Source organism: Bos taurus, chromosome 21 (genome assembly GCF_002263795.3).
Source record: "Bos taurus isolate L1 Dominette 01449 registration number 42190680 breed Hereford chromosome 21, ARS-UCD2.0, whole genome shotgun sequence".
In the NCBI taxonomy this organism is placed as follows: domain Eukaryota; kingdom Metazoa; phylum Chordata; class Mammalia; order Artiodactyla; family Bovidae; genus Bos; species Bos taurus.
The window spans coordinates 12,732,313-12,755,954 of record NC_037348.1 but is presented as its reverse complement, the minus strand read 5'-3'; the positions used below and the strand labels follow the sequence as shown (position 1 = coordinate 12,755,954).

Below are 23,642 nucleotides of genomic sequence, written 5' to 3'. Positions count from 1 at the left end.
TTAGTCTCTGTGCAGGGAGACATTTGTTCTGAGTGTGCTCAGTAATACGCTTTGAGTCTGGAGTGTGGGAAGAATCTTTACTTAAAGGGGATCCTAGGCTTTCTACATGTATTTTTTAAACCTGTCCTGCTCTCTTTTTCTGTTAAAGGCACAAGTGATCCCTATGTGAAGTTTAAGCTGAATGGGAAGACCCTGTACAAAAGTAAAGTCGTATATAAGAACTTGAACCCAGTTTGGGACGAGATAGTCGTATTGCCAATACAAAGCCTTGATCAAAAGCTGCGTGTGAAGGTAATCCCAGATGATGTTCAGGCCTCCTCTTTGATTAAAAATATTCACTTCTCAGGCATCTTTGCCTTCTTAAAAGTCAACTTCCCCAAATTCATTCTTGTATAATTCCTAAGCCCTAGGTTAAAAAATATGTGTAGAAGGAATTCTTTATACCCTTGGTTCAAAACTGTATGTTACTCTCAGATCAATCAGAGTGAAAATAATATCCCCATTGATTGTATTTAAACTTAACTGAATGTGGAAGAATTATTACTGCCAATGCAGTGGTGACAGGTACTAAAGCCTTTCTCATTAGGAATAACTTTATACTTAATAGAGCTTTAAGCTACCGGTTATAAGCATCAATTGCTCTAACATCTGGGTTAAAACTGCATGAGTTGAGCACAGGATGGGATTGCTGTAGAATATTTCGCAAATTTCTATTTAATTGGCAGAGTTGCCCACAGTGGAAAATACTAAATTTTAATGAGAGACCATTTAAACTGCAGAGAGTGGTCCATTGTGCATAATGTCTTAATGCATATGAATACTGCCTTATAAGTATTTTCTGCTATTTTGGCCATAGTAAGCCAAATGGACAGGTTTGAATAGTTTTGTTCTCTTCACCAGCTTGGCTAAATTCTTCTTTAACTATATTGTGCAAATTATTTTTAGATCTAGAAGATTGAACTCAAAATTCCCAGTCTATTGCATTTATCCATACTGTGATATACTCAATTTGTTTACCATATTAATGCATTACTGGCCCCCCTTCTCTTTGTAGGTATATGATCGAGATTTAACTATATCTGATTTCATGGGTTCTGCATTTGTCATTTTGAGCGATCTTGAGCTTAACAGGTATTGTAATTTTACCAAATTGTGATTAGTGAATTTTAGAGGTAACTCAAGATAATAAAACGAAAAAATCTTAATAAATGAAAGAGTGCTTTAAAATGTGAGTTTTTCTATGATTTCTGCTTTTTAGCTCCCAAATATATATTGGTCTGACATTAAATCTTCTATAATTTAAAAGGTGTGAACATAATTTAAAAGGGGTGAATTTTGTACTTCTATTTGTTAATATTCAGGTTCATTAACCTACTTATCTTAAAATTAAAGCAAATATTTACATTTTCTTTGGGCAGTAGGGGAGAAGACTCAGTTGACCATCTGTTGAATTAGGCAGTACGTTTCTTGACCCTGAAAAATTGGTTTATTTTCATTGAATTTGGTGTGTTCTTTAACTTATGTCTTAGACCTACTTAGAGGTAGATTTTTATAATAAGGACCTGATGTATTCTAAGGCAAAAAATACTACCCCAATAAATGCTAATATCATTCATTGCCGTTTGCTTTTAGAACGACTGAGCATATCTTAAAATTGGAAGATCCAAACAGTTTAGAAGATGACATGGGAGTGATCGTATTAAATTTGAACTTAGTAGTAAAACAGTGTGATTTCAAGAGACACGTGAGTCTGACCCTTTTGTTCTTTTTAAAATTCTTCATTGCAATTTTTCTTTGATAATTGGGTTACCAGGTGACTGACATTTTTGTCATTATTTGAGTAGGGGGGAAAATTGCATAGAGACTTAAAGTTATCTATCTGTGATAATGTACAGCCTTTCTTTTGGAAATCTGGAAAGAAAAAGCCCATTAAGGAATGATCTCTGTTCTGGCTAGGGATGTGAATGTATTGCTGTTGTTAAATATGTACAGTGCTTATGGTTTACTTGTAACACATGATCCAAAATATCACTTTTACTTAGTGTTACTGTTTCTATTTACCATTTTCTTAAGTACTAGATGACTTAGGCATTATTCAGTTATGAAAAGCAATTTCTAGGCTTTAATCATTGTGCTGTATGTACATTATTAAGGTGATCAATGCATCATTTCCATCTCAACTTTTTTCTTTTAGCTACCACATTTTCTATTGAGAGTCCTTCTGAGGAGATACACATTTTAATATTCTCTGGTCAATTACATGGAAATTTCTAGTTAATGTACAACCTATTAAAGATATCTATAGCATCAGGAAAAAAGCATTGGCTTTTGTGACAATATGATGGGCACTCTGTTTTTAGGAGCAAATATGTGAATATAAACCATAATCTTATTTTATATTTTGGTATTATATGTTACAATTCCAAGAATGAAAATGAGAATGAAAGCATCCTTGATTGTAATTTATTTGAAAGGTATTTTAAAAGCCAATTAAAAGCAGCTACTTGAGAAAGGACTAAGATATCTTGAAATTTAAACTTGAGAATCTGGTAGGAAAATCTGAAGCCTGCTTTTAAATTAAGCCTCCAATAATATTTCTTGAATTGAGTCACTGAGGTCAGTGTGGAGAATATTCTTCATTTTGACATCACCTTTACTGTTGGTTGTAATTTACTTTCATGATGAAAATCATGAGTGATTTACTAGTGAGCTTACTGAAGATAGCTTAAAGGAGTTAAAAAACAAACAAACTGCGCAGTGACTTTTCAGTTGCCAGAGGGTCAACTGCACAGTTGTTATTTTTAATTTGAATTCTTTACTTATGAGCATTTACTTGACGATAACTTTGGGAAAGTGATCTCCGTTTATTAATGAAGAAATGGCATGGTTAAAACCTGAGGCCTCAATAGCACTGATATTTTGATGTTAAAATGTCTTACATTGATGTTGAAAATAAATACTTTTCCATCCAACCTAATGATGGAGGGATCTCCTTTAGCTTCTCATAGTTTTGATGGCATTGCCGTTGAATTCACTGTCCGTGTGTCCAGTAGGTGACCAGTTCCATGAGCTGGATGCCAGGTTAAAAGGACATGCCGTGTAGATGAGCATTGTGTTTGCCACATCAGCTGGTATATTCTGAAAATTTCTTACAGATTTAAATGGGGTTTGTAAATTTGGATAAAGACTTCATGAAATGAGCTGCATAATAGCAGCCTGCTTAGTCCACTTGTGGATTTTTCTGTAGTGTATTGGATCATGTTTAGCAATACTACTGGCATTTAAAATATATTGAAATATTGCCAAAATTTGGAGTTTTTAAAGAGAGCCATTTCAGTTAAAGTTTATTTCAAATTGCAGAGCTTTAGAGTCAAGCTGATAAAAACCGTAACATGTGCAAAATGTCTGTGAATTGACCCTCGGGGCCAGGGCATGTGGGCATGGTGCAGTTAGAAGGTGAGATGCCGGCTGGAGCGCTGACCGGCCTGCCTTCTGTCTCTCTTTCTTGACAAAGTTGGATTAGAGTTGCAGTCATGGGCTCTGTCATCAGACTGCGTGGGTTTGAATCCCAACTCCCCTGTTTTTAGTTTTAAGAAGTTAAGTGATCAGGTCAGATTCACAGAATTGCTTAACCTCTCTCAGCTACAAGTTCCTCACGTGTGAAATAGGGATTTAAAAAAATCTATTTTATAGTTTTGTGAAGATCACGATGACTAAAAATAGTGCCTAGCATGGAGCAGACACTTGATATAAGGTAGTGTTAGTATTATAGTGAGCAAACAGTGGTACTCATTTTCCATTAATTTTCTTATCTATTTTTTAGTCTTTGGGGATATAAAAATCAAATGAATTATATTTCAAAGGGCTGTTTAGAAATAGCCATGTGTATTTACAAGATAGTGATTAGTTTTAGTGCTTGTTCTGGGTGAAAATATTTGTCCACATGTTGTTGGAAAAATACAAAAAGAACTGATTTTAACACCCAGGTTGGAGTGTCTATAACTCTGGGTCACATGCCGAGTGGCTGAGCTCACAGTGTCACCAGAGGCAGTGCTTTTACTGAAGAATATTTTCAAGACATTTCTGTACCAGCATTTCTAGGTGTGGGTCCCTGGAATATAAGTGAACTTCCCCCAAAGATGATTTGTCTTCTCGTTTGTAATTTATTGGGGAGATGTATTGACAAAGCAGATAGGTTATTTGCCTAAAGGTATTTTTTTTCCTTAATCATAATAGTTACTATGAGCTGCTCAATTAGATTCATAATTGAGTTATAATCTGCCAAGTTTATCCAGTTAGCTGGTTAACCAGCCAGAATAGAGCTTCGCAGGACTGGCCGGTGACAGGGGTAATGAGGGATTTTGTTAGGAGAGAACTTTAATTATGGACAGAATTCAGCAGCCTTAGCTCGACAAATGAAAGATCAAAAAGAGAACAGTGGTGAGGTTACCGGCTGTTCAGAATATTTTTTTTCCTTCCCTCCCTCACTGCTGCATTAGCTTGTTTTTCTTAACTGTGTAGGAATGACTCCCATTGTTTTTCCTATTATTTTGAACATTGAGATTTACTCAGCAGAGGGAAATGGAATGATTTTTTTTTTCCTGATCTAAGACTACAGAAACTTAAACATGAACTAACTTTGTCCATGAACTTCTTAAACATTTTCATAATGCTCTCTGAATATTTCAGGTAAGAGAAATCTGCCTTTCCACTTTGCTTTTAGAGGCAAAATTATAGTGTTTTCAGGCAAATAAAAACATAAATGTATCTTGTAAGGACTGAATAGTGTTATGTGTCCTTTTCTGTTAACTTTTGAATTCAGTGAGAAAATGGTGTAACACAAGCATGGAAATGTGGTTTTCCTAGGTTTCTAACCATCTTCTTGTTCTGTGTGTTTTCTCTAACCTCAGAATGTGGGTGTCAGTTGTTTGAATGCAGTCTGCGCCATCTAACTAGCATAATAACACGGTCATGTTGTTAACAGCTCCATTTCTCTCTTTTATTTTGCCGTTTTCACCATCCAATGGACGCAATCCTTAGCGTTGGTCAAATCGGAAGCGGTTAAGTGCCAGCAAGGTAAATATAGCTGTTTTCTTTCTTTTCATCATGTGGTTCCTCTTTGTAGCAAAGACAAATGTAGACATGAATGATACTATCCAACCTTTCCATGTAAAGGCTTTTGTTCCCTCTGACTGCTGATATGAATAAAAAGGAAACACACGCTCTTTTAAATTTCATTTAATAACAGCATAGCCAGATGTTAGACTTAGCTTGTTTCAGAGGTGAACTTTTATATGTGCTGGCCATGTTAGAATGTTACACTTCAGGATGGGGGACACATGTACACCGCTGATTCATGTCAATGTATGGCAAAAACCACAATATTGTAGAGTAATTAGCCTCCAATTAAAGAAATAAATTAAAAAAAAGAATGTTACACTTCATTAAGCTTGAATTATTTGTAGTTGCAGTGCAGTTAGACTTAGTCCTTTAGAAAGTTATTTACCATTAGGAAGAAGCTAATTTTGGTACTATAAGGGCAATGAAAAGATTGAGAGGAATATGTGGTATATTTTATAAATCTTTTTTATGCTATTTCTATTTTACCATTTATTTGTTTATTTTTGTGAGTGTTTCTTTAAAGATTTCTCTATGAAAAATAATTGTGTGCAATTGAAGATAGGGATGTGTTATCAATTCATCAGGTTCTGAAGGTAACACATTGTCACTGAAGTGACTAAATGTCAAAATTCATGTAATGTAAACAAATCCCAAAAAACTCTGTATAACTTCCTTCAGCTCTGCTACTTCCAGAAGAGGAATAATCAAGATGCAGGTGCCCGTGATGGGCCTGTGTGTTAGGGTAGGGTGCATGGGCAAGCTCTGTATATGCATTTATTTATACACACACACCTGTACACAGATGTATACCACTTCTCATTTCTAACCTGTAGTTGTTTACTTCTCTGTAAAATAAGGAGATTGAAACAAAGATTTTGTGCATTACAAGAGCATGTGTATGTAAGAGAGAGAGAGAGATCCGTAACCTGAGTAGTCATTTAGGAAGGCAAACTTTCTAAGCCTTGCTTTTTAAAATCCAGAGGAATCAAAGTTCTGACTCTTCCTAAAATGTATATCCTTTGCATTTTGGGAGCCCTTTAAAAATAACCAGGCTAAGCTTTTTGCCTTTTTTTTTTTTTAATTTAGCTTTGTTTTAATCCTACCTATTCACTGGGTTTTCAGAACTCTGGTTCGTTTTAGACATAAAATTAAGAGGCAATAAATAATCATGTGAAGCCATCTCAAAAATCCCTCCAACTTTTGTCTTACTCCTTTATAGTCACTAGAGGGTAGGAGAACATCATTCTCCCCGCAGAAGGGAGCTGGCTCTCCCTCTTGCGTATTAAGCGTTGCTGTAACCATCCAGAGCAGTAAAGTTTCCCAGCATGCTCCGGTGAAACCTGACAAAGCAGTATTTTCTCGTTTATTGATTCTGCTGCTGCACTAAAACACTGGTACTGTACATCAATAACCATCTTTAGTTAGGGAGCTCCGGCCTGTGGAAGAGCGCTGGCAGTTTGTGGAAGAACATAAAGGCTAGAAAGAAAAATTGTGAGCTTGGGGAATATTGGAGTCCAGGGAGGACAGGAGAGGTTAGGAAGAATGGCCCAAGGAATGAAGAGGGGAGAAAAAATGTTGCCGGCAAGGATAAAGATATCAAAACTCTGAAAGGAACAGAGGATCCTGGAGAGCAGTATTTATGTCTGTGCTGCGAAGTGGCGTCTTACCACTGCGTTGTTGTCTTCTTCTTTCCCTCTCATTGTAGTTTCTAGAATTTTGACTTCAGGGCTCTGGGCTCAGAGACTTAATAAATGCCTGCGCCTGGTACACAGTGTTTTGTAAAACCTTTGATGAATAGAGGTCACCGAAAGCTACTTATGATCATGGGTGAGAGATACAATTTATGGATTGGTGCAGAATTTCAATTGTTAGGGTGACTTTTTGCTACTTAGAGTCTGCAGTTATAGAGGGAAAAGTGAGATAACTTCTCATTTAGCTCATAAAAGTGAGTCACAGGGAAAATCTATAGTCTCTGTGATTAACTCTCTGTAAAAGTAGTTAAAATACCCTGATCAGTCTCTCTTGGTAGTTTTAAACTATAAACTGCTTTTTTTTAGGATTTCCATTTAAAAATTAGAAAGCAGAAATTTAACATAAAGAAGATTATTTAATGTGAGTGTATAAAATTTTGCTAGTTCTAAGTGATGCATTACCTATAAAATGTCATTGACTCTTTCACCTCAGTCTTACTCTTATAATAACTTTATTTAAATAACTGCTTCTTAAACTCATAAGTTTATAATTTTGCATCACCCAGAGTGGCAGTCTTTATGGACTGTCTTCTAAAGCGTTTCATATATATATATATATATATATATATATATATGTATTTTGGCTGCAGCAAGCGGCTTGTGGGCTTCGTTCCCTGACCAGGGATTGAGTCCTACCCACTGGAATACCAAGGACTACCCCGTTTCCTGGGTTTTGTTACTGACCTTGGTTTTAATACAGTGAATACGTAGAGATTGCCTACGTATTCACTGTAAAACTACGTGAAAGTAGTTTTAGCTTTCATGCAAAAGCCTTTGTTTACCTTCAAGTGAGCATTTTAAAGAGAGAGCTGAAAATCTGATCTAAAAGGGCCTGAATCAGATACCTGCTTCTTTTCAGACATTTCCTTTGCATAATCTTTTCTGTGAATAGATCTATTTCCATACCTTCCTCCTCTCTAATGTATATCACAGTTACAGAGCTAGAAAATTAACAGCAGTTACTTCTCTTATGTCAAATAGTCTAATGGGATAGAAACATGACGATAAAAAGTGAAATTGGTAGGTCACTGATGTCTTCAGCAAATCTGCAGCTGTACACACCCCCCTTTGATTTGGGACAGTATTATGGGTGACCATGTGCCCTTTGAGTTACGGGTTTTCTTTATTTTAGATAATTTGCACCACATGTTTATTGTCATATGGCTCCTCTTTTGACCTATTGTTTCATGCAGTTATATGACAGCCGTTTCAGGTAAAAGACACCCTGTGTAGGGCAACATTTTTTTCGGTGTGACGTTAGTTGATTAGTGGTTCCACCGTTTGCTGTGTTCGGCTTCATGTTCGTTTAGCAAGGTTCCTGCGTTGTCACAGAGGCTGAGCACTACAGGGACAGCATTTTCCTGTCCCCCTGCCAGGGAGCCTCTGACTGGCTGAGAGGGAGGGGCAGGATGCTGCAGGGGGGACAAGGGAGAAGTCAGGGTCTTTCTCCCCTTTCTCTGATTCATGTGGTGTCTGTCTTTGCCCCCTCCACTAGCCAGTCCTGCTGTGGTTTCTGCTTCTCCCAGGTACCTCTGACCCAAGCATTTATTCTTTTTCTCTCTGTAGCTCAGGGATCACTGAATTGCAGCCTGAGTGCAAAATCCAACCCTGTATCTGCTTCTGCAAATACAATTTGATTGGAATGTTGTGCTCATGGGTGTGTGCACTGCCCCTGGCTGGCAGGGCGGAGCAGAGTACTTGGGACAGAGCCTAATTCTTACTACCTGGAACTTTACAGAAAATTGCACCACGCCTGCACCCCCCCCTCCCCCCCCCCCCCACCGCCCAATGCAGGCCTAAAAGTGCTGGCCACTTCCTGCTGTCGCTAACCTTAGCTTTTCTTCATATGTTCTATTTGGCATCCCAGCATTGTATTATATTCTGTTATGTTAGATTATATTAAATATATTGTGTGCTCAGTCACTCAGATGTGTCAGACTCTTCTGTGACCCCATGGACTATAGCCTGTCCATGAAATTCTCCAGGCAAGAATACTGGAGTGTGTAGCCCTTCCCTTCTCCAGGAGATCTTCCCAACCCAGGGATCGAACCCAGGTCTCTTGCATTTGCAGACAGATTTTTGGCTGTCTAAGCCACCAGGGAAGTTGGGGAAACTTAAATTGAAAGAGGACAGTCAAAGAATTTGGAAAGAAGATTGTTCAGTCTGTCTGCCTGTCTATCTATACACCCGTCTGTCTGTCTGTCCTGATGTGCTTGGTGAGCAGAGCCCAGGTGAGAACCGGAAGGAAGTTCTGATGGTTGTTTTGTCTGTCATATAGTTTTGAGTTGAGAAGAAGCTGCTTAAAGTGGAAGAAATGCCTCTTCTCCACCTTAGAGGTAAATGCCTTCTGTCACTGCACCTCTTTCTCTACTTGAACTCATTTCACTATTGGTGAAATGAGTTATTTCACCAATTTCACCCTTATTACACTATTGGTCCTGGAAGTAGTACAAGCAAAACCCTTTGCAAGAAGTGTGGTCTGTTTGTGGAACCAAAATGAGAGTATCATGCCTGGACTGCTTCCCCAATTAATAGAGTGCTTTTTGTTCTGTTGTTTTTTATTTTCACACATTATTCACTGAACTCAAATGCCTATCCATAGTATCACCTTTTACTGTTTTGGGTTCTTGGTTAAATTTAAAGGATTGGAGGATGGTATATCCCAAACAGCCATATATATTCATATATCTGTTTATTTCTATCTTCCTATCTAATATATCTGCCTATTTTTTAATCTATCTATATGCCTATCTATCCCTTATCTACCTACTTATTATCTCCCTCTCCATCTAGAAGTAACACTGCTGAATATCTTAACCTTGATGTTTCTGCTGCATTGTTATGAAGTCTAGGCCAGCATTATCCTAGACAGAATAGTTTCTAGAGGTCTTCCTCATTTCTGGGGGCCTCAGTCATGCTCAGCTAAGGCCATGAATTTATTAGAATTCTCAAACCTTGTGTATTTCAGCCCAGAAGAATAGAGCCACTTTTCACAAATCTGTCATCTCAGTGACATTAGAATCACTTTTGTCCAAAACCCTCTCACTGAGCACATACTATATTGGCAGGAATGCCGTCCTGAGACTTCAGAGATTAGTAAGACTTGGACATCATAACTGATGCAGTATTCGAGAGATGGAGCAGTGGAAACAGTGACAGACTATTTTCTTAGGCCCCCAAATAACTGCAGATGGTGACTGCAGCCATGAAATTAAAAAATGCTTGCTCCTTGGAAGAAAAGCTATGATCAACCTTGACAGCATATTAAAAAACAATGACATTACTTTGCCAACAAAGATCCATCTAGTTAAGGTTATGGTTTTTCCAGTAGTCATGTATGGATGTGAGAGTTGGACCATAAAGAAAGCTGAGCACTGCAGAATTGATGCTTTTCTACTGTGATGTTGGACAAGACTCTTGAGAGTCCCTTGGACTGCAAGGCGATCCAACCAGTCCATCCTAAAGGAGACCAGTCCTGAATATTCATTGGAAGGACTGATGCTGAAGCCGAACCTCCAATACTTTGGCCACCTGATGTGAAGAACTGACTCACTGGAAAAGACCCTGATGCTGGCACAATTAAAGGCAGGAAGAGAAGGGGATGACAGAGGATGAGATGGTTGAGTGGCATCACTGACTCGATGGACATGAGTTTGAGCAAGCTCTGGGTGTTGGTGATGGACAGGGAGGCCTGGTGTGCTGCAGTCAATAGGATCGCAACGACTGAGCAACTGAACTGAATTGAACTGATCTGATTAGGAGAGCTGAGAGTAGAGAGGTGGGGTATTCAGAGACTAGACCCTTATCTTGACCTTGCAGGTGGGTGGGGTGGGTTGAAGGCTAGAGAACTGAGTGAAAGGAGACAGGAGTGAATCTCACCAAGTGAGGAGGAGGAGGAAGTTCATTGAGACATGACGCTCACAAAATAATGTGTGTGGCAAGCACTCCAGACTCTGTGTTGGCTCCAAAGTTGAGCTCTCTCAACCAGCAGCATCAGTAGAAATCGTTTGAATGCAGATATTTCTGGGCCTCCATCTCAGGCCTCTCAGATCAGAAACTCTGGAAACGGGACCCAGCCACCTATTAGTGAGCCTTCTGGGTGACCAGGAAGCATATTTATGTTTGAGAACCACTGGTGTGGACTAGGGGGTGGCGTGGGATGCTGGGAAAATAGGAGGTGAAGCCAGGGATGTCAGAGGGGCAGGCCTTGTAGAACTGCAGGGAGCGCTGCTGGATTTTAGATTCCTGGGGTTAGAGTGAGGCAGGCAAGGTGCCTGGGATAAAACGTGAGACGGCTCTGGGGCCAGCCCTGCCCTCACAGAAGCCTGAGCATGAACACCTCCTTGAATGTTTCATCCTGAACGCCTCTCTCGCCTCACCCTAGTCCTAGTCCTGCTTAGGGGTCCCCTTGACCTATTTTAAGTGAAGGAGAGCCATAGAAATACAGACTACAGGAGTTAAGGCCTGCAAATCAAGAAATAACAAAGGCCTACTCCAGAGCACAGGGAACTCTGCTCACTCTTATGTGGCAGGCTGGATGGGACGGGAGTTTAGGGGAGAATGGATACATGTATATGTATAACTGAGTCCCTTTGCTGTCCACCTGAAACCATCACAACATTGTTAATTGGCTATATTCCAATATAAAATGAAAAGATAAAAAAAAAGAAATACTAGTTGATGATTATCGCAGATGAACCAGCCATTTAATTTTGAGCTTCCTAGAGGTCAGGGTGAAAAGGGAAATCTTATTTACTCACATGGCTGTCATCTTTTTCCTCCTCGGTCCAGAACCCTGAGGGTCATTGGGTATTTATAGACTTTATCAATTTTTTAAAAATCTTCTCATGATCTAATTTTTAACTTCCAACATCGAGTGAGGATAGTCCCTCTTAATTAAAAAATAATGCAATCCTTTAATATCTTTGCACACACACATTATTCATCTCCTTGGAACTATGATAGAGTTTGCATCTGTAAATATGTCTCATCTTCCATGTCCATGCCTCTGTGGGAAATGTAAAAGGCTTGCTTTATATCCCATCCAAAAACTTGTTTGTCATTCTAGGAGAATTTATGCCTCCAGGGTTCTCTTCAAATGATACAAGGAACTGCCAAGTAGGAGCTTTCTGGAAGCCTGTTGCATGAGTATGTGGATCTTCTCATGTCATGCTATAAAAGCTGTTGACAATGAGCAGTAGTTTTACATGTTGAAAAAGCTTGAAAGGAATATTTCATGGAAAGCTTTTATAGACTGCGTCTTCTCCCTTCGTTTTTCTAAGCATTGACAATATCGTTGGAATCTTGCTTTACTCTTCAAGTTGCTTACAAAGTTAGTTCATTTTTGTTTATGCATTTGTCTCCGTTGACTCTCTACTTCCTCACAGTGACTCAGGAAAGATAATTAATGAGAATCAGAATAAGATGTATTGGCAACATGGGAACACGTATTTTTAAATTTCCATCACTGAGATGATCTAAAAAGTACCCGTACAGTAATTGGTGCCACTAAGGTAGGCCTACTGGGAAAACCTTGTAAAAACGTTTTTTTCAGTGGCCCTAATTTTAATTTTACTTTTTAAAAATGTTTTGATATTTTTTGCCACCCAAGGGAATGCTTTGAATTGTTACCAATCAATGGTATTGATTGGCATAGTTAATTATGAATGGTGGTATCACTAGAGAAAGAAGTGGCTACCTACTCCAGTATTCTTGCCTAGAAAATCCCATGGACAGAGGAGGCTGGTGGGCTACAGTCCATAGGATTGCAAAGAGTCAGACGTGACTTAATGACTAAACAACAGCAATCACTGACTATCACATCGCTTCTGATGACTGTAGGTGTTTCCCCTGCTCCTGGACTCTGTGCCTCCCTGTCAGGATCCTTCTTTATACCTGACTCTCTGCTGTTCTTCCTGGCTTGGGATGGACAGACACATCAAGCTGTTATGTCCACCATCCTAGGGTTTCCTCTGTAACCATGCTGAGTAGTTGTCCTGGAACCCACTTTGCCATCTTCACAGCATGCTGCTTGGCCAGAATCCTCCAATAATGTATGTTTGCCAGTGTGTAATCCTTTTTTTTTTTTTTATTTCCCTGGAAGGCAAATCTATTCTCTGTTTTCTTCTTTTGGGCTCTGCTTGGTCATCATTGCTATGCATGGGCTTTCTCTAGCTGCAATGACCGGAGGCTTGTCTCTAGTTGAGGTGCACGGCCTTCACATTGCAGTGGCTTCTCATCTTGGGAGTACGGCTTGAGGGTGAGCAGTCTTCAGTAGCTGTGGCACATGGGCTTAGTTGCCCCAAGCATGTGGCATCTCTCCAGACCAGGGATGGAACCCCCATCCCCTGCATTGACAGGTGGATTCTTAACCACTGGACCACCAGGAAAGCCCCATCCACTGTTCGGAGAGTCTATTCCTAGATCAGAAACTCCTGAGAATTCTCCACCTACTGGTAGTGAGCAGAAAAGCCCCACAGCCTGTACCTTCCATCTTTCTCCCTTTCTCCTTTCCCTTCCTGTGAAATTTTCATGATCTGGGAGTAAATTAATGTTTTGGAATCTGTTTCATTTTTTACAAAAGTTAGTATGTTTCTAAGTTAAATATCCCAACTTGTTTTCCCTTAGTCATAACTAAGTTGCATGTTTCAGGAAAGAGTCACTCTTTCTGGGAGTAGGTTTGCCAGGGGTGGGGGCCATGGAAGAGAGCCGATGAATGAATCCATATAGAAATAGTAAAAGTTTCTGATCCTCTGGGAGGAAGGAGAAAAATAGCAAAACCCTGCTGGACTGTATTTTATCCATTATGTCTGCTGAGAAATTAGGGTCAGGACCCAGAAGCTTTGCTCTATCTCCCGGTGTTTGTTTCAGCTTAGGTAGGGTGGGCTTCTCCCTTTGATGGGTCATTTCCTTCTCTCCTTTCACATTCCAGGCTGCATTAAGATGACAAATTTCACTTACAGGGCTCGGGCACAGACATGAAAACTTGAGCTATTGAGCTAACAGAGTGAGTGCAGAGGAGTCGATTTATGGTGGGGAGAACAGGGGTGTTTGAAGAACGTGAAAGTTCCGGAGAACCCAGCTCTGCATCCGAGCACAGACGGGATGGCTCAGGTGCTACCCCCCAACCCCAGACCCTGCCTCTTAAACCTCATCACAAGTCTCAAGGGTGGAAGAGAAATGTGAAAGTGATTAAGAAACGTGTTTAAAGCTCATGCTCACATCCTAGACCTCATCGCTTGCAGATGAAACTTTTTTTTGGATATAACCTTGTAGAGGGCTTTGCAGAAATATTTAGAAGTATTTAGAATAAAGGTCCTGTGTCCTTTTCTGTCTGTGAACTGTGCAATAAACACTTCTCTTTTCCTACCCCGCCTTTAGCAAGGGAAAAAAAATCTTGGACGGTGAAGAGCAAGTCCATCACATCAAACATGACTGCGTTAAATGCTAAAATGTTCAAAGTCCGACTGAGATAGATAAAGGCTTTGATGGAAAGTGGATATTTCCCAGGGACATTACAAGCAATAATCCAGATGTTAGAGTGTAATGCAACGAGTGTCCCTGGATTGATCAGGAGCTCCAGCCAAGCTGGGCCTGGTGCAGGCCTTTGCCTTGCCCTCCCATGCTGTTCCGCCATATGGAACCTATCTCTGGGCCCCGTTAATAACCAGCTTTGGATTCCATTTTCACAGAGCTCATAGAGCTAAGTGGGGCTGTTTTATGGACAAGTTAGATAGAAGCCTTTCCAAGATAAACATCCAATTTGAAATTAGGACATACCAAGCCACAAAATTATTTTAGGGCATATTTCATGGAAACACTGCCATTTTTCTTAGGCAATTGCCAGACTGTAGGATGCCCTTTGATCCCTTGTGGACATTACTCCCTTCTTTATAAAAAGGATTTTGAAATAGTTGCAGTGTTTAGGGAGGAATATATCTGTCGGAACTTTGAAGCATGGCCCTGGGACAGGTCATGCTTCAGCTTATTGGTTGGCAAGTCAAACTTTAAGAAGAAGAAACATAAAAAAAGAAAGTGCAGCAGGATGTATGAATCAAATTCTCATTTTCTTTTTAAAGATGGAAGTTTTCCGCCTGTGTGCTTGGTAAGCTAGAGAATATTTTAAAAGGATCTGTATGCACACACATAGAGTATAAACACAGCTACATACGTATTTATATATGTACCTGTCTATACATTCCGATGGTATGCATTGTTTTTAATAAATACAAAGTTACTTAACCTTATTTAATAGATTTTCATGATTGAATGTATTCTTTGTATAACCCAACTTCTGATAGAAGTTAGAGAAAGAATTGTTCCTGTTTTCAAGAGGAGAGGGTTTTTTCTTTTTTAAACAAATTATTTTCCCGTCTCCCTTTCCTGTTCTGTATCTGCATCTTCAAACCTGTGTGTGTGCATGTGTGTGTGTGTGAATTCCAGTTTCCAAAGAAAAGCAACACAGATATGAAACTGGGAGTATACATTTCCATAAAATAGCTTTGTTTAAGGAAATCATAAAATGACCCAAACGCTTGGCATTACTGCATCATTTGTTAAGAGGGGTGGAGTGACGTGTGTTGGATGAGGTAAGCTGGCATGTAATTAACCCGGCGCTGACATACCGTTCGTTGTGATAAATTGTGAGTAACTGGTGTCCAAGCAAATTGATGCCTAAATGATCTCAAAGATATAGTGAGCAGATGACAGGAATGAATATATAGTGTTAGAAATTCATTGCTTTACTGTGATGCTCGACACCATCTCCGTCCTTCAGCCCATTTATTTCTCCCTCAAATTAAGCCATCCACCCTCGTGCCATCTCACGTACTGCGTGGAGAATGTGAATGAATTCTGCCAACCAAGCACAGCCTGTGGATCAGGTCAGGGATTCTCACTCAAACAAACTCACCATAAAAAGACACTGTCGAGACCTTCAGGGTATTTAACAATGTTAAAGGAATAGACGTTACTTGTGTTGAGTGTGATCATGGCATGGTGCTTATGTAAAAACAGATAAGTATTTTGCTTTCAGATATTTCAGCCAGAGGAAACATTAGGGAAGCAGGGAAAGATGTAATAAGATGACAAAATGTGATGAATAAGCACATGGAGGTTGGTTGTGCTGGTCTCTCTGTGTGTGTGTTTGAAGATTTACATAATGAACATTAAAAATAAAGTGTGCTTGTCCTCTTCATAATTTAATTCTGGGGGATATTTGCCTTTTTCTATATTCTGTTTAAGCTGTGTGTGATGTAGAAAAGGAAAAAAAAAAAAAATAAGGTAACAGTTACTGAACACTTACTTGGTCCCAGGCCCTGGTCTGTGTTCTTTACCCAACGTTCCCCTCCCACCAGATCTGCAAAGCTCATTTGGCTGTCAAGCCTATTATGAGCTGTCTCTGGACCTGTGAATCTTGCACTACAATTAGCCTTTTTTGTTGTCCCCTACGGGGGATTCTCCTTTTTTTTTGGAAAATCCCAGGGATGGGGGAGCCTCGTGGGCTGCCGTCTATGGGGTCACCCAGAGTTGGACATGACTAAAGCGACTTAGCAGCAGCAGCAAGGGATAAGGCTCAGCAGCAAAGAGTCTGCCTGCAGTGCAGGAGATACAGGAGACTCAGGTTTGATCCCTGGGTCGGGAAGATTCCCTGGAGGAGGAAATGGCAACCCACTCCAGTATTCTTGCCTGGGAAATCCCATGGACAAAGAAGCCCATGGGCTAGCAAAAGAGTTGGACACGACTTAGTGACTGAGCACAAGAAATAAAGAGAGGTAGGGACGGATTCAAGTGTGAAGGATAAATTGAAAGTCATAATTTTGAAATGCCCAGAGGTAGTTTGTTTCCCTGCAGAGCAGTGCCTGGTTCTTATATCTCCGTTTCCCAGAATGCCTCTCTTCCCTTCCTACTATCAGAGTAGCCAAAGGCCCATTTGGAAGATTCTACGGAAGAGCACGTGTGGGTGGGGAGGCCAGTGCCAGGTGCCAGTGTTGTTTGAATCCATCCTTCACTGGAGGCTCCAAGCCCAGTGCTTGAGAAGGAAGTCACATAGCTGTGGTTGCAGGTTTGCAGAACCAGTGAAGAACATTCACACATTCACTAGGCAGGGAGTGCTATTTCTCATGAATATTGAAAGCTGGACCACCCCCTCTGATCACCAAAGTCACACTCAAGAATTATCAGCAAGTTTATATGTCATCTTTATTTCTTTGCTTTAGTCCTCTTTGATACGCAACCTCCGGCTCTCAGAGTCCTTGAAAAAGAACCAACTCTGGAACGGGATTATAAGTATAACTTTGTTGGAAGGAAGGAATGTCTCAGGCGGAAGCGTGGCAGAGATGTTTGTCCAGTTAAAACTGGGAGATCAGAGGTATAAAAGTAAGGTAAGTTCTGTCAATTCCTTAAGGAGAACAATGTCTTTAAGATGAAAACAATGGGAAAAAATGTATGTTTTCCCCCTCTAAACTTTGCAAGAACAAAATTTATTTTTAACTCTCCTGTGTGGATTAGGAGCACCCCAGAAAACAAAATAAATGTACAGATGCTGTCTGTTAATATGGGGCATTTGATTGCTTAGTGTCATTTATTTTAATATAGTCACTGGAGCTAGGGAAAGTTTATTAAACAATAGATTTGAATGCATGGCTTATTTTCATTTTGAAAATAAACAACTGTGTTTCAGAGATTGTGCTGAAAACAATTACTGTTTTCAAAAATCCTACAAAAATAAAATAGTGTAATATGTTATAGTTGAATTAAAATACTTGAGTTAAACTAACTAAACATATTTTCAAAATTATACACTCCTGGATTTCTCTAACTTGTTGGTATGAACACCAAAAATAGACATCTAATACTGCTGTTTCTTTACTCTGATTTTTTTTAAAGCTATCTAAAAGTATTAAAAGTGATTTGTTTTGAACAAAAGTAATAGCTTTTTTTTTTTTAAGCTGTCTTTAAAAATCAATCATCTTATTCCACTGATCCAAATTCCATTTAATTTTTAATCTCAGTAATTCGGTGTGGTTTTTATTTCAAAAACCCTAGTCTCCAAACCATGGTAATTAATTAGTTTTACATAACTGTCAGACAGGAATATTTCCTATGTTTTATGGATTGAGGGAACTAGGGTACTTGAAAGTTAAGTCACTTGCCAAAAGCCACATAGGAAGAAAAACATCAGAGTGGAAGATTTTGAAAATAGGCCCGAGGGTATTTGCAGCTGGGGCTTTCCAGGGTAGCGGACTTACCTGAAGCAGACTAGTTACAGAATGACTTAGCGGGGCAGGAGGTTGTCTCTCCTGCACAATTTTCAGTGCAGAATCAAATATTAAAGGTCATTTACTCCAGCGCAAGCAGCAGAGAACCGAAGCTCATGTTGCAGAATTGTTGATTATGAGAAATGCAAGAAATTGAAGCAAAGTTATGGCCAAAATGTACAGATGATAATTTTAAGCAGGCAGTTCTAGGCTGTACCTCACAATAAGTGTATCCAGGATAAGCACAGGTCTCCATTAAGATTCCTTTAACCCTCCAGCATCAGGGTAAGGATTTATAGAAAAATTATTCATCACTAAGCGCATTTACCCTTTTAGACTAAGGTGAAGTGTAGAAAGAGTCCAGTATCTGCTGCATTCCCCCTTGGGGAATACTGCGCTTAAGTTGTGATCAAATGGGCTTTTTTTTCTGCATAGTTTCTAAATTCTGTGATCTGATATATTTAAACTCAACGATGATGAAAAACAGCATAGATGATGTTATATGGTGTTGGCTGCAGTTGAGGTCTAAGCAGTTCATTTTTTCCCATGCGAGCAAACTTGGCCCCAGGATTTCATCATTGGCCCTGAGTTCCTGGTATTTAGTGGCCCGCATTTTTGCTCACTTTTTCTTCACAAATTGAATCTCTGTGTAAACGAAACAGAAATGAAAGTCTTGCCAATGAATCAAACACATAAGCAGTTTGAAATCACTCTTGGAGAACATGGAAACACTTGTGGAGTTTTCCAACCACGCATGTTCATTTTTAGGTTTGGCTATAGTGGAATTTCTTAATCTTCCTCTGACTCCAGTGACTGGATTCAGGAAACTTGAATTTAGAAATAGGCAGTCACATACAAGTTATGGGTTTCTCATGTAATGCATCTGACAGATGTTAATTAAGATCCCAAATTGTTAATTTATATAGTTCTTAAGCCAGCGCTGAAATGGATGTGCCAATAAAAATGTTATTTCCATTTGATTAACCAATTAGTATCTTTTGTAAGAGAGAAGAGCTATAAAATATCTATTGAGATACAATATTATATAGAGAGTGCAGCTCAATAGTCATTATTATATATGTGTAATAAATATTACCCATGTATCAAAAATATATATTTTGTATACCTATAACATTGATTGTTTCTTTGGGGATAACAATGCTGTTTCTAATTTGGTGGATAAATGACTGAATCTGGGGTCAGCTAAAAGAGTATGATGTTTTGCCAATTCTTAAAACCTTGACATGCCTTTCATTTTCAACAAGGAAAATTTTAACTGTGTAAGAGTGATCATAACCATAATTATGATTGCCTTCCTGCTGTTTAGAAATAAATGAATGTGTAGCTGCTATAGTGATGAATGACATTTTAAGAAAATAAATATTATAACTGCATGTTTTCTAGACACTGTGTAAGAGTGCAAATCCGCAGTGGCAGGAACAGTTTGACTTTCACTACTTCTCTGACAGGATGGGCATTTTGGACATTGAAGTGTGGGGAAAGGACAGCAAAAAGCATGAGGAACGTTTGGGCACGTGAGTCTCTTCTGCTTTCTAAATGGTGGGAGACGTGTCTGCATGAGGCTGGTCTATAGCATTGTCCTTATCTGGTTGAGCTTAGAGTAAAACCTCATATTCCCACCCCAAGGAGCCATAAGTTAGCTGGACCTTAACCCGGGGAAGACTTTTTCATTTATTAATTGGTATATGCTGTTTAGTATTGATTGCAACAGAAGAAAATCGTTATGTGTCAGGGATTCTCTAAAGAAAGATAATGTCCCATCTCAGACTCTTTGGGAAATGTTGGTATCAGTTTCCAATGCACCCTATGAGTTTGGTTTTGCTATTTAGTGAAAATACCAAATAATTCAGTAACACCATGAAGCTAGGTGTCCCAAATTGATGGAACCTTTCCATTGTCCTCTATGAACTTTGTGGCAAATCATAATGAAACCTGTTGAGGCCAGATCAGTTTTATTTGTATACTTCGGACCTTCCCAACTTAATTGAGGTGCTCACTTGTATATAATGAGAAATATTGTAAGTATTAATAGTTTCCATATAGGATTATAGTAAGACTATAGTTAAATGCAATTCTGCCTGCATCGTAGCTGCCCCAGTTTAAGCATGAAGGAGATGCTGGTGGAGGCATACATCTCTGATATTTCTGGGAAGGCTGCAAGTTCACAATATTATCCTTATTTTATAGATGAGGGAATGGAGTGCTGAGAATCTTGGCAGAATAGTGAATGCAAGACTCAGGATTATGTTTTCAAAGACCCAAGTTTTTTCTTCCAAACTACTGCGTTTTGTTCAGCCAATATGCATCCAGTTTGTCCACCCATTCTAAATTTAGAATACAGCATTTAAACGGCTCTCAACATCTGTCTGTGGTCTTTTTCAAACCAAGTTCTCTGGAGCCCTGGGTTCAGGGAGATGTGTTGGGGCCAGCTTTCAGGATAATCAAGTTTCTTCTGAAACCAGAGCATCTCCACTTTTACCTGTGCTCTGTGGTGGGGTTCTGTTCCAGGCAAGAGTTTTACTGCTGAACACGAAAGATTGAAAGCCCTTCATCCAGTAGAACCCCTTCATTTTACAGATGAGGAAGTCCAGAGGTCCAGAGATGTTATGTTTTTCTATCAGCAAGGAATTTAGGGGCCAAAATAGGCTGTGCCTCAGCTAACCCAAAACCCAATGCAGTGCTTTTTTTCTGTGTAGAATGCTTAGCAGAGGCGGTTGCATGAAACATCAGTTCTTTTCGCTGCTGTTATCCCATCCTAGTATTCTTGGGCTTCTCTTGTGACTCAGCTGGTAAAGTCACATCCACCTGCAATACGGGAGACCTTGGTTCGATCCCTGGGTTGGGAAGGTCCCCTGGAGAAGGGAAAGGCTACCCACTCCAGTGGGTACATTTCATGCAAAGATGGGCTCGATAAAGGACAGAAATGGTATGGACCTAACAGAAGCAGAAGATATTAAGAAAAGGTGGCAAGAATACACAGAAGAACTGTACAAAAAAAGATCTTCATGATCCAGATAATCATGATGGTGTGATCACTCACCTAGAGCCAGACATCCTGGAATGTGAAGTCAAGTGGGCCTTAGAAAGCATCACTACGAACAAAGCTAGTGGAGGTGATGGAATTCCAGTTGAGCTATTTCAAATCCCGAAAGATGATGCTGTGAAAGTGCTGCACTCAATATGCCAGCAAATTTGGGAAACTCAGCAGTGGCCACAGGACTGGAAAAGGTCAGTTTTCATTCCAATCCCAAAAAGGCAATGCCAAAGAATGCTCAAACTACCGCACAATTGCACTCATCTCACACACTAGTAAAGTAATGCTCAAAATTCTCCAAGTCAGGCTTCAGTAATATGTGAACCGTGAACTTCCAGATGTTCAAGCTGGTTTTAGAAAAGGCAGAGGAACCAGAGACCAAATTGCAACATCCACTGGATCATGGAAAAAGCAAGAGAGTTCCAGAAAAGCATCTATTTCTGCTTTCTTGACTATGCCAAAGCCTTTGACTGTGTGGATCACAATAAACTGTGGAAAATCCTAAAAGAGATGGGAATCTCAGACCACCTGACCTGCCTCTTGAGAAATCTGTATGCAGGTCAGGAAGCAACAGTTAGAACTAGACATGAAACAACAGACTGGTTCCAAATAGGAAAAAGAGTACATCAAGGCTGTATACTGTGACCCTGCTTATTTAACTTCTATGTAGAGTACATCATGAGAAACGCTGGACTGGAAGAAGCACAAGCTGGAATCAAGATTGCCAGGAGAAATATCAATAACCTCAGATATGCAGATGACACCACCCTTATGGCAGAAAGTGAAGAGGAACTCAAAAGCTTCTTGATGGAAGTGAAAGAGGAGAGTGAAAAAGTTGGCTTAAAGCTCAACATTCAGAAGACTAACATCATGGCATCCGGTCCCATCACTTCATGGGAAATAGATGTGGACACAGTGGATACAGTGTAAGACTTTATTTTTTTGGGCTCCAAAATCACTGTAGATGGTGACTGCAGCCATGAAATTAAAAGGCGCTTACTCCTTGGAAGGAAAGTTATGACCAACCTAGATAGCATATTGAAAAGCAGAGATATTACTTTGCCAACAAAGGTCCATCTGGTCAAGGCTATGGTTTTTCCTGTGGTCATGTACGGATGTGAGAGTTGGACTGTGAAGAAAGCTGAGTGCTGAAGAATTGATGCTTTTGAACTGTGGTGTTGGAGAAGACTCCTGAGAGTCCCTTGGACTACAAGGGGATCCAACCAGTCCATTCTGAAGGAGCTCAGCCCTGGGATTTCTTTGGAAGCAATGATGCTAAAGCTGAAACTCCAGTACTTTGGCCACCTCATGTGAAGAGTTGACTCATTGGAAAAGACTCTGATGCTGGGAGGGATTGGGAGCAGGAGGAGAAGGGGACGACAGAGGATGAGATGGCTGGATGGCATCACTGACTCGATGGACGTGAATCTGAGTGAACTCCCGGAGTTGGTGATGGACAGGGAGGCCTGGCGTCCTTCGATTCATGGGGTTGCAAAGAGTTGGACACGACTGAGCGACTGAACTGAACTGAACTGAACCCACTCCAGTATTCTGGCCTGGAGAATTCCATGGACAGTATAGACCATGTGGTCGCAAATAGTCGGACACAACTGAGCGACTTGCCCTTTGATCCCATCCCATCTCAGTAACTTATCCTGAGACAGACAAGAGGAATTTTGGCATGTTCCTCCCGTGCTTGTCTGCAGTGGCATTCTGTCGACAGAATGGCCTGGTTTGTCCTAGGGTACTTAATAATCTGAGCTCTCACTCACCTGATGGCAGCACTCTTGCCCACTTATCATGTGGAACATGCACACGCACCTACACAGTTCATCCATCCGTGTAAACACTGGCTAGGAGGGCCAGGCTGCCTCCGGCTGAGCCCGGGGAGCTCTTCCTGCTGTGTGCGTGTTGTGGTCCCGGTTCCATTGCTTTGTGCAGCCTGCTCAACCCCAGTTCTCTGCTGCTCTGGTAGGTAGTAGCCATACTTCCCTGGAGATCTGCAGGGCCAGATTTGTGGTTTGGGGCACCAAACTAGGCCCTGTCACTCTTCTGCGCTGGAGAAAGGTCTTCCTGTAGTCCAGAATGCACAGATTTTTCTCTGTCAGGTGCTTTCCTAGTCTCCCCGCTCCTCCGTTTCCACAGGATAACTTAGACGCCTGCGTGTTCTCAGTGCCTCCCACCCTGGTCACTGCCGCGACACCCCTGTGCGCTGCCAACACCCACAGCAGAAGGATCAGACGCGTTGTGCTAGCCAGCAGAGCACGGATAAGTCACGTCAGTGCACAATGCAGAGAACTCTGTGTCCCGCAGCGTTATCTGAAGGATGGCCTTTGAGCCCCCGGTGATGGATGGCCCATGTGTTATTTTCGTAGGTGCAGAGAGTAATGGCCTTTCGTTTCGTGTGTCACCATGCCGTCATGTTTCCTTCACATAGTAGGAAATGCTTTTTCAAAT

General features: G+C 40.3%; 1 protein-coding gene across 9 annotated transcripts in view; it reads left to right on the top strand.

The window, feature by feature from the left end:
• The window catches only part of MCTP2 (multiple C2 and transmembrane domain containing 2), a 259,662-nt gene that overhangs the window by 99,263 nt on the left and 136,757 nt on the right, over positions 1–23,642 (top strand). For 6 of the 9 annotated variants that reach the window (XM_005221777.5, XM_059879252.1, XM_024982273.2 and 3 more), the window contains 6 exons: positions 149–291; positions 1,055–1,131; positions 1,633–1,744; positions 5,041–5,076; positions 17,090–17,254; positions 19,535–19,665. In XM_005221777.5, the coding sequence (XP_005221834.1) occupies positions 149–291; positions 1,055–1,131; positions 1,633–1,744; positions 5,041–5,076; positions 17,090–17,254; positions 19,535–19,665 (664 nt within the window). The other 3 variants (XM_059879251.1, XM_059879255.1, XM_005221779.5) reach the window with 3 other exon arrangements.